The 18,221-nt window shown below is 43.4% G+C and overlaps 1 protein-coding gene across 1 annotated transcript in view; it reads right to left on the bottom strand.

Moving 5' to 3' along the window:
• LOC130254099 (ras and Rab interactor 3-like) overlaps positions 1-18,221 on the bottom strand; it is a 155,141-nt gene that overhangs the window by 45,160 nt on the left and 91,760 nt on the right. The window contains exons 18-19 of the mRNA XM_056493323.1: positions 18,055-18,189; positions 845-1,031 (exon numbers count right to left, since the gene is read on the bottom strand). Of these exons, the coding sequence (XP_056349298.1) occupies positions 845-1,031; positions 18,055-18,189 (322 nt within the window). The remainder of the gene's footprint in view (positions 1-844; positions 1,032-18,054; positions 18,190-18,221) is intronic.

Below are 18,221 nucleotides of genomic sequence, written 5' to 3'. Positions count from 1 at the left end.
TGAGGCAAGATGTTTTCCCAAAGCCACTCAGGGGTGGGGAACTCCCTGCCAGCAGGGAAATGGATAATGGCTGAGAAGGCTTTGGGCCATACATCACAGACAGTCACACACATCTCCACTTACAGACAGAGCAGAAAAACAGAGAGAGTTACTTGCTCAGTCTAAATGAGAAATCTAATTCGGGGTGCAGTGCACTCAGGCTGCTCAGGTCAATGCCACTGGAGGGTGTCACTCAGCTGTGCCAGCACTTAGCCCTGGGACAGACTGACTCAGCCAAGGGACAGGTCCAGACCAGGTGTGCCCTGACATCAGCTCAGGTCATTTGCACCTGTCCTTCCCAAAGAGGAATGTCCCCCAGCTGGGACATCTGCAGCCTGCCATGCCCTACTTCTCAGACCTCTCAGGAAAGGGGAGCAGCTCCCTTTGGCACAGAGCTGTTTTCCTTAAGCAAGCTCTGAGCTTTGCACACATGTATAATTCTCTAATACTCAGTTAACACAAACCAGATACCAATAGTTGCAAGAAAAATGACTCCCAGCAGCTCCCTGAATCTAAGGTCCATTTCTTCACAGATTTTTTTCATTGCTCCAGATTAGGATAATCACCATGAATGAGAATCTCCATGAATCTACATGGTAAGCAAATAAAACCAGAGATAATACTCCTTGCTTTCCCAAAGCAAATATATCTGTTTTGTGCTGTTGAGAGAGGTAAAGCATCAAATGGTAATGGAAACAGAGAGCAGTCTGCTAAATATTTTTGCTTCCACATAAATAAAAAGCACTGCTCTCCTAACCAAGGACAGGAAATGTGGTTGTCTGAACTGGAATCACTTTGGACTTACCCCTGCAGTTTCCTTGCCAAGGATGGCCCCAGCCCTCTCCTGGCTCATGTTCAGCTGAAGCCACACCGGACAAGTCTTGATGAGTTTGTCAAGGATGCTGATCCCTGGAAGCTGGAGGCAGTTCTGCACAGCAATGGCCTGACAGAGATGTGTCTCCTTCCCCTCTTCACTGGGATCTCTGACAGGGCTGAAACACAGCAAGGGAATCCCTGGTAAGCAGAACTGCAAGCAGAAAACTGCTGGCAGTGAGGACTGCAAGTGCAAACACAGGGGCACATAGACATCAGGAATGCTCCCTGGGGACATCAAAGCCCAGGCACATTGTCATGTACAGGCTGGCAGGCTGCTTTGTGCTGAGCTCTGTTGGTTTTGGCTCACCCATCGATGCTGCCAGAGTGCAGGTGCTCACAGACACAGGTGAGGGACACACAGGGGCAGCCAGAGCCACAGAGGGTGGAGCATGCCTGTCCCACTCAGCTGAAGGGTCTGAGAGGTGTTTCATTGCTTCAAAAGTAGTGATGCAGCAGAGGAATCCCTGCATTCTAATGGCAGACTGATGCTAAATACTGGCTTCGAGTTATGGTGCTGATTTGACAAAGTATTTATACATGTGCTTAGCTCTGCAGGCAGTGGAAATACTTGTGCTGAAAAGTCTGGTCACAAGAGTTCTACTGGGTAAGACCATGGACTCATGGGGAAACAAGCTTGTCATTCATTTGATTAATTGATTTTACATTTAAAGAAAATGTAAAAGAACATACACAAAAAGTGTTTTGCTGCTCTAATTTTCTGATTAGATGTCAGAACTGGAAATAGGACTCTCACTTTTTATTTGGTCTTACTTCAAATATTTTTCCTTTTCCTATTAAAGATACAGATCTTAAGGTATTACATTTCAAATAAGGTCAGTCTTAAATTACTAAAAGAAAGTGATTTCAAAGGCCTTACCTAACACAGCAAGTCTGTCCCAAAAGTCAGTCTGTGTAAAAATAGCCTTTCAAATCCCAAAAGCAGCACATAGATTTTATTTTTAGCAGTTTTTTTTTCTTTTTCAACCCTTCACAGATAGCTTTCCCAGAAAATACAGGTTCCTCTGTAATTCCAGTTGTAGATTAAGGTATTAGTTCACAGAATCTTGATTTTAATCAATCTTTTTTTAAGATCATAGTCAAGACAGTAGGAATGAGAGAACTGTGCTTTAGGAAAAAAAAAAAAAAGCAAATTGAAATAAGGAAACTATCTTTACTTGTGATAAAAGTCCAGGTTGTCACATAGGTGAGGGAATTTCTTTCAGATATAACAGCATGTGATTTTAATCAATATCATCTGAACATATAGAGTAAAACTGTGGAAGACAGCTTTTGGAAGTTACTCTGAGTCATCTCTTGGGTTTTTTTCACAAGAAAGAAAAAAAAAGCCATGTGAAAGGAAAACATGTGTTGTATGGCAATAATTCATACTCAGTAGTGGGAAAGAAGTAATGAACTGAAGGGAAAGAAAGTTGACATATAATGAAATGTTCCATAACAGCAAAAATTACTCCCCTAATTAGTCACATAGACATGAACCTGATCACATCTGAATGGTGTGTGAAACCTCAATCAAAAGGAGGTCAGTGCTGATGATGTCCTACTGTGGCATAGAAGGTGACATGTACAGCCACAGCTCCTGCAGTGCAGAACAGTGTTAGCCTTTAATTATGTAAGGTGGGGCCAGCAAAGCACTGATGCTCAGGAACCCCATTGCCTGGAGGGAAATGAGGGCTATCAACAAAGTCAGGAGGGTAACACAAACCAGCCTGGACTGGTGGGCATCAGGAACCTGAAGGGCTCCCCACAGGTACAGGAACCCATCCCTCTGCTCCCTCCCACAGGCACAACATGTGAGAGCCCTGCTCACTGCACCAGCTGGGGTTTGGCAACAAGAACAGGCTGGTGAAGAAAAATAACAGAACTGAGCTTCCAATACATGTGACTGCATGTAGGGTCTGAATTTTGGAGAATGGATAGAAAATTGAAAATAATTCCAAACTCAGACATATAAGATGAAAAAGTAAGAGCCTGAAAGTGTTTGCCTTAATGGAAAATCTCATTATTTGAGTGTGTGGAGTCTTTCAGTCCAGCAAATTTAGGGCAGTGGAAAAGGCTTCTTTTTTTGGCAGAGAAGGAGTCCAATATTTTTGAGCCCTCAGGGATGAGGTATTCTCCTCTCAAAAGCCAGACCAGCCTGGAAGGAGCTAAGTAGGCTGTAGAGAGGGAGGAAAGCACAGAGGAGTGAAAGGGGAGACTTTGGCAAAAGAAGAGGTAGGAAGAGTCATTAACAGGATCATGTGGAATCAGGGGAATGTCTGGTGAGAGGTTTCCTGTCAGTGAGTTATAAGAGATGATGGATAAACTCCCAAAAGAAGAGGAAGAGGATTGCATTGCCCCAATCTCTTAAAATGCTGGGTTTGGAGCAGCAGCACACACTTTATTGAATCAAATCTGTGCTGGCTAAGAAATGGGAGTGAACGACCTCCCAGCCCTTTCCAGCTGTACTGCTGTGACCCACGACACACCAGCTGACAGTCATGGCACCAGTGCTTGACTTCTGTCCTGGGCACAGCTGTCACAAAGATTTGGATGGGGCTGTGGGAATGCTTAATCCAGCAATTTAATCTGGCTCTGCAGGAGCTCTGTGGCTGCACAGAGAGGAGGGAGCCCAGGCAGCTCCTGGGTTCTTGCAGTGCTGCCAGTTGCAGGGATTTCCAGGGCCACCACGGTGAGCAGCTGGCCTTTCCAGTTTGCTCACTCAGAATTCCTGCATCAGATGATTTCTAAAGCCTCAGTTTTTAAAAGTAGCATAAAACTCTGTTCTTGTCCCACAGTCCTGCAAAACCCTTTGGCAGGTGCTCATTTTGCTAGGTGTGATGTGAAGCTGAAAAGCTGTCCCTAGAGCTGCCTGCTTTTCTTTTTCACTGAGCTCTTACTGCAAAGTATGTTTAAATCTTGCAGTGCTTCTGCTGAACTGGATTCAGTTGGGAAGCAGGGAGCTCCCTACTGACTAGCAGCACGGGGTAATTAATTGCACAGTGATTACATTCACACACCTGCCCCAGGGTTGCAGAAGGTATCAGGTTGCTTGTTGGAGGCAATAATAATGACAGTGGTGGTTTGAATGATTGCACAGTGACTGTACACTGCAGTAATGACCACCATGACTCACTGCTTTAGAAACCAGGAGCCACACTTGCCAGCTGAATATTCCCAAAAGTCAGCAGACCAGCAAGCAGATATAATCCTCTGAATTTTGTGCAGGTGAAAGCCTGAGCATACCTTTGCAATGGGTTTCAAAAATACTGTCACTAACCTGCTGACAGTAAGGGCTTCCTGGCTGGACTATACGTGGCTGGACACTCTGAATTCCCCTGAGGCAGCTGAGACACAGAGCAATTGAAACAGCAGCAGGGACTGCCAGATTAATTCCTCTCTCCTGCACATTTGCTCTGAGGAAAGACATAACAAGTTTTTAAAACTAAATCTTAAATTGGAAATCAAGTGCTCTGTAGTGCATTGATAAGCAATTACTGAGTGCCTTTCTATTGTTTAAATGGACAAGATTTAAAAATTAGAAGCTAGTCTTTTATTATTATGTTGTACTGCTTTTACTTCTCCCTTGGAAAATGAGAAGGCCTCAAGAAAGAACAAGGGTTTTTGGTGCTGTCCTCAAGGAAAGAGATACAATTTTATATTTATATTTATATTTATATTTATATTTATATTTATATTTATTTATATTTATATTTATATTTATATTTATATTTATATTTATATTTATATTTATATTTATATTTATATTTATATTTATATTTATATTTATATTTATTTATTGCAGAGCAGGAACCACATTGTGTGCCAGCTGGCTTGATACTGAGGGAGAAACACAGACACTCAGCCACAAACTCCACGTGCCAGGTGATAGAGCAACATTTGCTGGCTGGTACCTGAGGGGATACCATTTGGGACAAGCCAGCTTGTGACTGAAGCTGACATGTTGAAACCCTTCAAGCCCAGTTGTTAAAAGGAGCACCTGAAGCAGGAGGAAAAGATAGAAGCTCCTGAAGCCAACACAGCAGTCCTGATAGACAGTGCTGTTAATTCCTGTGGTTAAGAGAGAGCTGGGAGCATGGAGCTTCATGGAGATGGGTGAGATGACAGTGCTGAGATTAAAAGACTGACAGAAAACTCACAGGGCTGGTTTTCATCCTAGGTCACAACCAACCCAGCTGGACTTGGCTGCAGGGCTCTGTGCCACTGGCAATAGAGGCAGATCTCTATATCCCTTTTTTCCATAGTCACCTGCTCTCCTTACAGGAATAATGGGAATTACATAACAGCAGCAAAAGTACAAGGTTTCACCTATTTCAAGAAACAGATCTGCCCATGCTTTCTTTGGTTTGTATCACTTCTGATGAGGCAGGTGATTAGGAACACATTGAATGTTGGTAGCTTGGTGTCCAAACTGCACAGACTTATTAAAAAATCTTTGTTCAGACACATGTGAATTAAAGTGTTGTTACTTTCAGTTCACTGTGAGAGACATCAAGCTTCATTTTGCTTCTACCTTAGAAATGGTCATTTTTTGATGCCATCTACTTACTCTCATAAGCCAGCCCATCTTTGATCACTTCATCAGTTCAGATCAAATTAATCTGAGAAGGAGAAGAATTAGTTTGCTCTCTGGACCTGCCTTTTGTCACCTTGCTGGGTTCTTCTTTCTTTCAACAGGTGGTGGAAGTGAGACCCTGAAGCCAACCTAGCTGCAGGAAGAGCTGCAACTTCTTTAAAATTCTGGAAATTTCTGAAATTCTATATGTTTCACCATAAAACAGAGTATTAGGAAGATTAGAAGGCAGCAAAGTGATATATTGAAAAACCTATAACACAAAAGCTTATTTTGTGCACCAAACATGAACCCTGACTTGCAGAAAATTCAGGTTTTAATAACTCATAACAGAGCCAAGGGATCTGCCAAAACCTAACAAATTGAAATATAATCAACAATGAAAAACCCAAAAGTAGAAAGGTAAGTTCTTGAGATCTTCAGGGATCACACCCAGGTAATTGTCATTCTCTAGTCAGAAGTAAACAAATTTCTTGTTGTCTGACAGGCAGAAAGAGGGGCAAAAGAAATAGGATGTAAAGCAAGCCACGGGAGCTTCCTGCATTGTAAGGTTCTTGGATGTACAGAAAAATTGGATAATGGAAATGATGTGAGAAGCTTGGTGTGTCCCACGAGGCTGGCTTGCCTGTCCAGTGTCCTCCCTACCTTGCAGAATGCTTGTGCTGCTGGTCCACCCTGGTGACAAGTTTATACTCAGGAAGTTGTGCTTCTCAGCCTGTGGTCTGTGGAGAGCCTGTGGTTGGCAGAACACTTCCTCTTGCTGCTGGTCCCCTTGCTCCTCCTCTACTCAAATGTCCACCCTTCGACTCTTTGGTTGCAGCTGATGCTCTGCACATCCAGGAGTTTTGGGTCAGCCTGGAAGGACCAAGCTTAATAGCCAAGACAGAAAAACCAAAGGTCTCCTAAATATCCTGACACCTTGCAGCTCAGCAAAACTCTCTTTCTTCACCTGCTCCACTTTCTGTTACAGGCACAGCCAATTTCAGCAGTGAATTTTGCACTCTGCAATTGAAGTCTCACTTCAGGTGATCTCTTCTGTTCCTGCCAGGGATTCTCAAATGCCCAATTCTGTGAAGGCTGGCAGGTTTGCATGCAGCTGGACCCTGCTTGCACAGGTTTACCAAAGTCTGCCAAAGTGGAGCAAGTCCTCACCCTGCTAGGGGGCTGCATTAAAGGCACAGAGGAATCAGGTGATCAGGTGTGGGACAGCTCACCTACCCTTAAACCACTCACCAGCTCACCAAACCCTCACCACCCTGGTGAAAACCAAGAGGAAGTTACAAAAATGAACAAGTTCTACTATACTTCAAGGGCAAAAACATGCCATGGCCACTTGTGCAGGTGGAAGAACTCTAAATCATGCATCAATTTATTGAGTAACAAGTAGCCACAGGGTTTTCTGTTCACATATGGCACCAGATTGGTGTCTTACACAGTACATGGCTCGGCTTGCTGGTGGATCAAGCACACTGGAGGAGCTGTGTGGACATGCACTGAGTCAGGTCAGCTCTGCAGAATCCTTGCTGGATGAGAGCTGCTGGTGTTGTGGGGGACATGTACCACTGTCCCTGTCCCTCATCAGAGCACAAACCTGGTGTTCAGGACCAGTGGTGGCTCTCTAAGGGCGGGAGCAGCAGGGGCAAGTAGCTCAGGAACAGAGAAGAAGTGTGTGCCTGCAGTGCTTCCCATAAACCCTCCACTGCCTCTTCCTCCTAAATTAATCAAGCTTAATTGTGAGTGCTTATAGAGAAGCAGCAGCAATACCCTGTCAGACTCTCTTGTTTGACCTTGTCAACAACCTTTCTGTGAAGAGTTCTCTCAGGGGATGGGGAGCTGCAACTAAATGTTTATGAAGTTCCCAGCTTCCCTGTTTTTCCTAGGTTAATGAAGTCTGTCCCTCTATTTAAATATACAAAGTCATGTATAGTATAAAGAACTGCATATGCATAAAACCCCAAACAAATTACTACCTAATTATCATTACTGATGGTTCCTAGGTCAGCCCTACTATCAACCAAGCCTTCTCACACACATTCACAGCCATGGCATGGACAGAAACAACATAAAAAACAAACACCCAAAAATTTCCTGAAGGAAGAGCTCTTCTTTCAAAGACCCCCCTGCTTTTTTCCCCTTCAATCTAGCCATTTCCTGCATTCATTAACACCAATGGAATATGCTGCCTGTGGTCTCACACTGGGGCTATTATCTCCTATTGGTGTAACATACCTTGGCTGCTACTCACAAACTATACTGCTGCCTTTATGTAACTTTTTTGCATATTTTTTTTGTATTTATTTTACATATATATTTTGCAGTCAATGATTTGTCTCACAAACATCAACTGACCTTCTCTTTTTACCCAGTCAAAACATACTTTGTCGAGTCAAAATCACTTTGCAGGTTTTATTAGCTGTACCCCCTTCCTAACAGCAGTCAGTTAGTGATAAGTTGCTCTCCCTCACATTTACAATCAGAGATTTTCAAGGCATTTGTCCTTTGCCTATTTCAAACTCAAATTATTCTCTTAGGAATTTCAATGTATCAGCAAAACTGAAGATTTTTCTTTGTGTGCAGGCAACAAGGATCATTTATCCTTCTGCAAGGCCCTTTGAGTACAAAGGGAAGGGAGCTGCTGAAACACCAGCCAAGGCAGGGTCAGAGTGGCTAGAGAACAGACATTTTCCTCAACAAAAAAGTGCCAACATGTTTGCTGGATAAATCAACTTCTCTGGAAAGGCTTGTGCAGTGCAGAAACCAGAAGCAAATGTTGTGCAGAACAGAAACAACTTCCTAGGATTTAAGACCAAAAGGAAACCCCATATCTCCCTCACCCTCCCCTGTCAGTGCTCGAGAGGGGCCATGACCTGGAGAGAAGGGATTCTCTGCATTCCAAAAACACTGAAGGGTTGGGAGCTCAGAGCACCCCTGCTTTCATTGCAGGGTCAAGGTGATGGGCAGAGGTTTTGCCCCTTTCCAGCTCATCTGGACAGGAAGGAAGACGGGAATGGAAACCCTGGGAATGCTTTTCTATATTGTAATCACCTAACAAAGAGGGGAAAAGGAAACGGAAAATAAAGGGGAGGGACAAATTTCCAATTCAAACTTCATTAAGAATAGATTGCAGTTTCATAGCTTTCATAAAGCCTTTCTGTTTCAAACCTTATATATAAAAAAATATTTGAAATCTGATGCATTAGAGCCAAAAACCTGGGCAAAATGTTTAGAGAAACATCAGACTAGTGATAAAAAGCTATGGCCTTGCTCACCCTGTGAGAGGATTGAGTGTAGACATGTGGCACACAAGACATGAGAGGCTAACCACACAAACTTGCATAATGCTGAGCAGTTTTCCTCTGTACTAAGAAATATCTGCAAGAGCTTATCTCAGTCATGATTTGCAACTAGAAATGGTTGTTTTGCCAAGGGAAATAAATCCACTGGACTTTCATTCTGCAGTATCTGAAGGGGCAGAGCACAGGACTTCTGGGGTCTCTCCTCATAAGGCACCACACAAAGTGGCTTACTTACACACAGATATTCATTTTTTGGGTAAGATTTCCTTCCAGTGTGGATGGATTTCAAAATGCAGAGCTCTTAGTGAAAAAACAAATATCTAAGTCTGTGAACCTATTCTTTGTCTGTCCTCCTTAAGCCTTACTCCAGCAATTTCATATGCCTCTTTAATTTTGATTAGGCATTAGAGAAATGTGTTCATTTCTTGCTTTATTACCTGCTGGGATCCCTGCCTGCATTTACACTGGGGCAAGGTTAGAGATCTGCCTTCCTGAGAGAAGGAGAGGAAGGAGAAAAGGGCTCATTTGGGTATTTCAGGGATATGGAAAGGTGGTGAAAAGACATGATCCCTCACCACCTTCTAGTGGTGAACACCTCCAGAACACCTGGAAACAACTCAAGGTGGGAGAGATTTGCTAAGTTGAGCAACCTGTCTTGTGGGTGGGCATGGTGGGACAGCCTGGAACCTGGGCTGGTTAGTGCAGCAGTGCCAGAATCTGCTAACATCTCCCTGCAGTGACTGGCAGCTCAGCATGTGACTACAGATCCTGCCAAACAGCAAGACAAACCTGTCAGCTCCCCCAGACCCCACCAAACCACTGCTGGGACCTCAAGCCTGTTCCTTTAATTGTGTTTATGGTTAGCCCCAGCTTCACCAGGGCTAAAATTGTCAGTAAGTCATGAGCCACAGGCTTTGTGCTCATAGTAGTTTAATCCACAACATGTCTCTCTTGGTCATGTCCTGCCCAGAGCATCCGTGCTGCAGCCACCCCCACCTATTGCTTGTCTGACACTGGGGTGCTCTGACTCAGGGGAGGAAAGGTTAGTGCTGGACACAGCTCTCTGGTCTGGCTCCCTGCTCAGCTGGGTGAGGCATGAACCAATTTCAGATTTGGATTCAGCCCACTTGTGCCAGTCACCCTGAATTACTCCCTGGAATTGCTGCTTCTCCAGTCAGACCAGAGATCACCATGGGTGCACAGATTCCTAAACAGACACAACAGTTAAACACCTGAAGTCAGGCAGGGTAAATCCAGACTAGATCTAGAGAGCTAGCTCTGATAGCAAAGGGAGACAGCAGAATGCCAGGGACTAAACCCATCATCTATCCCTGTCTCAGCTGCTATTCACAGTGTCCCTCCTGCAATCTTGACTGGGTTTCACTTAGGACCCATCTCTGCTGGGAGGGTAACAGTCATTCTCCCTGTTGGCTGGAAAGGTTATCAGTGGGATCCAGCCTAAAATTAACTACTTTCTATTCCCAAGAAAGGATTAGAATGGGATTTCAGGACACAATTACACAAAAACATTCTGTATTAAGTATTTGTCCTACAGGCAGAAAAGACAATTGGCCAAAGCTGCAACCCCAGCTCTTTCCTGTGTATTGATTCAGCAGGAGAAGCTTTGAGCTTTGCCCAGTTTCTTGGTTTGTGTAGGGTATCAGGAGTGATAAATTCATTGAAGAGAACTCAAGAGGGGCAAAAAAAGAAAGAGAGAAGAGGAAGACTCTTGGCAGGCAAGATGAAAGGTTGGGCTGGGTCCCAGGCTGTCATTTAGCCAAGTATGTGTGACAACCTTTTTTTGCCTAGAAGTCTGCTAGCAATTTGCAGAACAGTGATGCAGGTAGCCAGCAGTGCTGTCCATCCCCAGACTCTGCTATTTGTTGGTCTCTCTCTGTTTCCTTGGTGAATTTTTCCAAGCAGCAGAAAATGTAATCCAGTTCATAAGGGGCTGCAGCTGCTTTCTGTTCTGCCCAACAGCTGCTTCAACAAGAGAGAGACTTCAAAAGACTGCCTTTCTCCAGAGGGCCATGGGAGGGATGGACGTGAGCTGTGTGGATTCCCTGTATTTGGCAAAGTTTTCCTAGCATCCAGAAGGTTGTCTGTGTTCAGTTGCCCTCAACAAAGCACTTGAAATTCCCCAACAAGTCATTAGCTTTGCAAAAGCAAAGAGAAAGTACTAATTAACATGGTCAGAAGATAATTCCAAGCAGTAAGGCAGGTCTTCCAACCCTACCAGGAGCAGTCCTGATACACAGACCCTGAGTCACCTAGAGCAAATCCCAGCAGCCCCACCCCTTGCAGGATCATTCTCAGAGCCAGGATTCCAGGCTGGCCCAGAGAACAACTCTCAGGGTGGGGTTTTGTGCTCCTCCTCATCCAGGGCAATGGAGGGTACTGCAGGAAACTCTTCCTGCATTTCCACATCCAGCACACCACTTTTGCTTCAGCTGTAGAAGCTGTGTAAACACTGAGGAAGCTGGTTTAGCTCCATAATCCAGCAGGGAACTCATCCACCAAGGAGAAAAGGCTTTCTGAGAAACGGATTCTGCTCCTAGCATCACCCCAAATTTAAAGGATGGTCTGGGGAAGACCAGAGTTTCACTGCTCAACAAAGACCCAGGGGATTGGGCTATGAAGTAAGTGACTATAATCAAATCAGCTCCATGAATTCGTGCCTCAGTTTCACTTCCTATGTAACAGTACCTGTCTTCAGCTGGTTGTTGGGAGGCTTAATATCCATGAAACACCCAGAGATCCTTTCATAAAGACAAGATTTTATATTAATAACACAATGTGATTACAGTTGCTGAAAACACTTTGTCCCTCTTAAAGGTACCAGTAATGCATAAAGGAGAAATCCTTTACTCAGACATAAATACATTCTCTGTTTAGCAAAAAGCTTATAGAAAGTCTGGGAAAGGCACAGACATAGGCATGTATGTATTAATCTATTTGAAAAGAGCTGCATTCCATAGCACTCCCTGGCTGGTGTGTATCTAACAGAGTATCTATTTAGGAAAATGTGACTAGCACAACCAGCTATGCAATGCTCACATCTGCTAATCCTTTACTGCTCAAGTAATCATCTTCACTTGCAAAAAGATTTATACCATTTTGGGTGCAGGCAAAGAGGAGCTAAGCACTTCAAAACTCTTGCAACTTGTCTTGAGGGAAGCACTGACTTTATGGTCCCCTCCAGCAGGATGTGGAGGGATCTCATTTCTGGAGGTGGGTGGAATTACTTTAGATAGCTCAGACAGGTACAGAATAGACAGAGGAAAGGCTTGTGGCTACAATATTTACCACACTGGGTGATGCTTGTAGCTCTATTTCATTTGCACAGGTTAAACAGCACTGCTCCCCCAGCCACAGCTGCTTCACAGTGCTGTGTTACCAGGTACCTGCACAGACACATTTCCCTCTCCCCCACCCCTGTGTTCCTGCATCCCAGGAGAGGATCAGGGCTGCCAGAGTGGTGGAGGGAGAGTGGGGTGCCAAGAAAATGCAGCACACACACAAGCAGCCCTGTGTGACAGCCCTGCCCTCCAAGCAGATGGGAGCAGCCTCTGCAAGGACAGCTCTCCTGCCCCTTGTGTGCCACAGGCAGCCCTCTCTGGCTGGGAAGCATAGAAACAGACAGATTTTGGCCCTGTGCACCTTTTTTGGTGGATAGTTCTCCATGGATGCCTGCCTGCCTGTTCAGCTGTCTTCTCACTTTTGTGTAGCTGTATTTCAGAATGAATTTAGAGTACTCCACTGCTGGCTGGGCCTCCTGGAGAAGCTCTGTAAGCAGGACAGGACTCAGTCATACATATGCCCCTCAGGCACTTTGCTCTCCAAATCCATGGTGGCCCCCAGTGATTTCACCCCACAGGTGCCATGCAATGTCCTCTGGCCAGTACTTGTGGTAACCTGACATAGCTCTGAACAAGCTCTACGGCTCAGAGGACACAGTCAGGAACCCAGGCCATGCCTACCAGGGCTGGGCCTCCTCTCATTCAGCCAATTCTGGTGAAGAATTCACTAAACTTCTCATGTATTTGTGCCTAGATTTTAAAAAAAAGACATTTTCTCATACAGGCAGACAGGCACACATGATTTTGTCTAGCTTCTACCTGGCCTCAGACGAGGGTTTGCTCTAGAGATTTCGCTTTGTTGCTCATCATGAAACACTTACCCCATACCACAGGAAAAAACTAATCTCAAAATTGGGATTAGGAAGAAATGTAGAACATAGATTGAATTGCAGACCACTGCAGACCAATGTCGGCTTTGAGATCCAAGAATTGAAACTTCATTGCCCTTGTAGCATCATTTTGCATTAACTGCTTCCACTGATTCTTGAAGGCTTTCTTAAATTATCTTCTGCAGTGAAACATATTCTTCTTTCATTCCTGTTTTCTCAGTTTTGGTCTAAAGAAATATGTAAGTCTTCTTTGAATACTTTGAAACTAAATTTTTTTATAATGATCAAACATCTCAGCTTTGTAACGAATTCCTCAGAAGGAATTAAAGGGTCCAGGTCAGCAAAATTCTCTGGGATACAGCTGCTGCTCTGAACACTGGGACTGCCAAGACCAGGTCCATCCCAGCACATCCCATCTCCTGTGACTTTAGGACCACCCAGACCTGATGACATTATAGCAAGAGGCATCATAGCCTCTCTTTGGTCTTTTACAAAACATATGCTAAACATGCTTTCCCCTGGTTCTTTTTAATCCTTAATCTAATTAAAAAGATTATAATGACATATTAAATACCTAAATTCATTGTCATTAATCTGTAATTCCTCACAAAGGGCAACTGAAACAATCAAAAACTTGCAGACACCCTTCCCTACACAGCGGGAATGCTTTGGATACAATTGGAAAAGTGTGAGACTTCTGGGGCACCAAGGGCTTTCCATGACCATATCTTCACTCTACCCACAGATCCATCTCCACTAGAATTTGACCAGTCATTCCAAACAGCTGCCTGTGTATTATAATTACCTTCCAAAAAACTATTTCATTTTATTCCCAAGAGCCAAAAAACCTTCTCCCTTCAAAATTATAAAGGTTGAAGGTCTGTGATGGACAGTATTTTGTCCAAGTTTCACTGAAGCACTTTGGTTTCTGTTCTCTTTATCCATGCTTGCCCAGACAAGTATTTGAAATTCCCCAGCTTTTTTCTTCCTAATGGATTTGGTTAAGGTATTTTCTTCAATGTCTATTATCCAGATCATTTTGGATATTCTTCTGAATCTCACAATCCTATATTGTTGATCTCAGAGAAACCATCTATATTTACTGATGAATGAGTGGAAATATACACCTACTATCATTTGGAAATATGCTAAAAATAGATAATCTCTAAAGTACCTGGCCTACATACACATGGTTTGATAAGGGTTGGAGACAGCCCAAATTTGTGCCAAGCAACTCTCCCAGGTGGTGCCCAGGACACAGGTTTATGTGAATACCTGTGCACACAGAGCAAGGGAGATGTGTGCAACTCACATGTACCTTTTTCAGCCTGTGTTGCCTCTAGGTTGTAAAGCCAACAATACAAACCAGCATGTAGCCATTTAGGACAGGAAGTGAAAAACTATATTTAGCTGAACCTGTAGCAGAAAGTAGATGATCAGAATATTGCTTACATTTGTGTCCCCTGCTCTAAGACTTCAGTGATGAGAGGTTCCTGCTCAGGGGCAATATTCCCAGTGTGGTCTGTCCTCTAGGAACCAAAGGGACAGGTCACTTCCCTGCTACCACCAGTGCCACTGTACAATGTGTTCCAAACATCCACTAAGTTTGGCAAGGACTCACGTACTAGAAGTGCTGGAAAAATCATGTAACAAGTCAGTGTGGTTGTAAACATGCTTTTCACTTAAATGAATTTCAGGAGATTTTTGTCTCCTCCCTACCAAATTCAGGTATCTTTGGAGAGCACCTCCTTTTTTGTATTTTACAGTGATATCCCAGTCTTGGTGCAATGCGTCTTGAGCACAGAGATTTCCCTCCTGAGAAGCAGCATCCCCCCTCAGCTGGAAAGTGTATCCCTTATCAGAGCTTGACAGACAGCAGGGATTTAATAACACTGATTTGTTTCCAGCTGCCTGAACTGTTCCTTCCCCCCTTAAACACCATATTTCTCAGGTTCTGGTGGGAGTACTCCTTTTCTTTGAGGAGTACTTTGCATTGGGTCCAAGACTTCCCAAGGCCAGCAGGACTTTTTCCACTGATTCAAATAATCTGAGATTTAGCACTTTACAAAGAAAGGCTCTTGATAAATTTTAAAGAATTTTTTTCTCAGTTCAAACCTGAACCTGGTAACAGTTGGTATAAGATTTATTTATTGAACTGCAGAGAGATATGTGTAGCCTGGGTAAAGAATCCCTTGATAACAAACCTCTTGTGGCTAACTAATAACACCAAGGTCATGGTTTGATCCCTGTATGGGCTATTCACTCCAGACTTGGACTCAGTGATCCTTGTGGGATCACAAAATAATCTGTGATTCTGTGAAAACTCCCATTCCAGCAGAAGCCATGGTTTTCATAGCATGCTTCATAGGTTCTCTGGTCTGCTCTACACAGGAGATCAGACTAGACAACCAAAACATTCCCTTCTGAAGCTAAAATTTGTGAGCCTATGAGAATGTTCAGTTTACAGATTCCTCCAGTGACCTCTTTATTCTACATTAACCACATGAAATCTGTCAGCTGTGATGTGGATTTTGTGCCAAAAGAGACATGTCACAAAAAGATGCACAATCATTACTTCATTAGGTAATCTGGTGTCCCAGAAATGAGAACCACTGGAACCCATCCTAGCTACCTGAAACAGACATTTTCTTAAAGATGGATTCAACACTTGCACATAACATCTCTGTCTCAGCTCCTGCCTGCTCTTCTCATCATATCCTCCATATATTTGCCAGATGTTGGAGTGAAGGCATATATCTTTACATGATCCATGATTGCCATGGTCAAGGAGCTCACATTTCTCCAGATGTTTTGTGATCTCACCACTTATTAATGTTCCTAGGAGTTAGCCTGACTCTAGGTGAGAATTAATGGTTAAATTTTCCTGTTTCTCACCTACAGCATTTTGGAAGAATTTGATTAGATTGATTTCTATCCAGTCCCTAGCTGCACTTCGCCCTCATTCCTCTCTGAGTAGCTACTAATTCTGGAGACAGATTTCTGCTCAGTGTCTTTCTGACCATTTGGCAGATATAAATCAGCAAAACTTGTTTATGGAGTTACTACATGCAGAATAGACCCTAGTCCTTACTAGGAATTAATGCATGGATATTTCCAAGTTGCTGGGGTACTTCCATAATTTGCACTGCCATAGTTTCTGTGTATGTGAGTAGCTTTCCCTTTTAACTCATGTTAAAACAATGCTGAACAGAGGGGAAATCTCAGCAATTTCTCATGCAATTTTTGTGGACAGAATTTTAAAATCAGGTCTAGGCTCTCCATCAACACCTTGCCTTATGTTACCATTTCTTTAGAAAGCTATGAACTCCAAATACTCTGTGTAATTTGCACCTAATTCAGTGTAACCATAACAGGAAATCAGCTAAACACCATTTAGAAATGTTTCTAATTCTGTAATGTGTTGGAAGCCACAACATATGCGTGCTAAAATGTAATTTTGAGGATCTTCAGCAATATTATAGCAAGTAAACAGAAAGAGTTAAATGAGATTTTAAAATACCCAAGTTCCTTTTTATGGTGGGAGAAAGATTGGAAATAAAGACAATCAGTTAACTAAATAAAAGGTCATTCTGTTAAATTGTTCAGATGCTCAAAAACTTATGAAGAGTGCATGCAGCATGCCTATTGATGCTTCAATATCACTCCAACCACTTGATTTACAGTCCTAATTTAGGGTGTATGGCTTGTTTACTTTCTCCTGCAACTCAAGACAGAAAACAAACCTTTGCAAGCATGTGGCTCCTTTCAGACCTCTCAGAAAGAGATAAATGAATATATTTTCCAGTTTATCATACTTAACATCTTAACTGTCACAAATGCAGGGATTATCTGCAAAGTGCAAGCTCTTTGGTTTGCCATATAGTAAGTTCCTCTTGCCAGTCTACAGGGACTGGATGCTTTCATTTTTTCCTGGCAGCTGAGTGATCTTTGTCCCTCAGTGTTTGACATTACATGGAACTGAGGAATTTTACCTCGAAACAGGAGTGGCATTGTTCCTCATAATGCAAACAGCTGAACAAGGCAAAAGCAGTGACAATGGCAATGAGGGTTCTGCCTCCATCCCCTCCATGTGTGTACTTGGGAACAGTGCTATGGTAAAACCATCACACAGTAATGTCAGCAGCAATTTCCCCTCCTTTTTGACTGAATGTACTCCAAGTAGGGCAGCACCCATGCAAGTATCCCATATCTATCCACCCATCCACACAGCTGCTTCTACTGGATACATCACAGAAATATCTGGGAGCTTTTATGGAAGACAGGCTAAGTGTGCTACACAGATAAGAAAAAGTCTCAGTATCTGGTATTATTATGGTTTTCCAGGGAGAAGGGGGGTATGACTGACAGTTTCAGCAGCTATGTAATTTCCCCCTGCTTGTTTACAACAGCAAACAGAAAAGCCCAGCTTCAGCATGGGCTTTATGATACAACCAGGTCTTGGGAGGACTCCAGCCTTATCCTGGAATCCCAGTAGTTTGCTGACTGTCCTCTGCATCAAAACCCATTTTCTTTCCCACCGTTTTCCCAGGATTTGGTCCTGCAAGGTGCAGTGTTTTGGCCAGAAGCAAGGGAAGCCTTTTCCTGACAGAAAGTACGCTTGTAGTCTCCTGGGAGCCTGGGGACAGGGCTTGTGTACACCTTAGTGTGCAGGCATTGAAATGACCATCAGCTCATAGGGATGAGCCCTTATCTACTTCTGCATTTGAGCAGAAACAAAGCAAGCCTCCCAGAAAAGCTTTGTCACATTTCCAAAACCAAAAAAAGTCCCTTTTTCTGTCCTTTGCTCCAAACTGCAGCTTGGGATTTGTCCTTCTTCCTTAAATAGCCATGGTTCAAGCTAAATAAAGGTATTGCAGTTTGTTTTTAGCTGGCCAGTTAAAGGAAATGCTGTAAATTGCAACACAGTCATGCTTCACCATTGTGACTGTGTGAGCAGTAACTCAGCAGTCAGCTCACAAATGCAGCCGAGAACTCTTTGTTAAGAAGGAAAAGGAAAGCAAGAGTTATTAAAAATGAAGAGTCACGAAAGATTCAGGACTTACCCTGAGTCATCCCTGGCTCCCTTCTCTCCTGCTGATGTTTTCATCATTACAGCAAACTTTAAGTCACTTTCTGTATCACAGTGGCTTGAGAGTTCCTCGGTCAGAAAAGCAATTCCTTCCCATTGCTGAGCAGAACTTCCACATCCTCAGGTTTTGTATTGAGAATG

Source organism: Oenanthe melanoleuca, chromosome 5 (genome assembly GCF_029582105.1).
Source record: "Oenanthe melanoleuca isolate GR-GAL-2019-014 chromosome 5, OMel1.0, whole genome shotgun sequence".
Classification (NCBI taxonomy): Eukaryota; Metazoa; Chordata; class Aves; order Passeriformes; family Muscicapidae; genus Oenanthe; species Oenanthe melanoleuca.
Note: the sequence above shows the minus strand (reverse complement) of the source record. Positions and strands in the feature narration are given on the sequence as shown.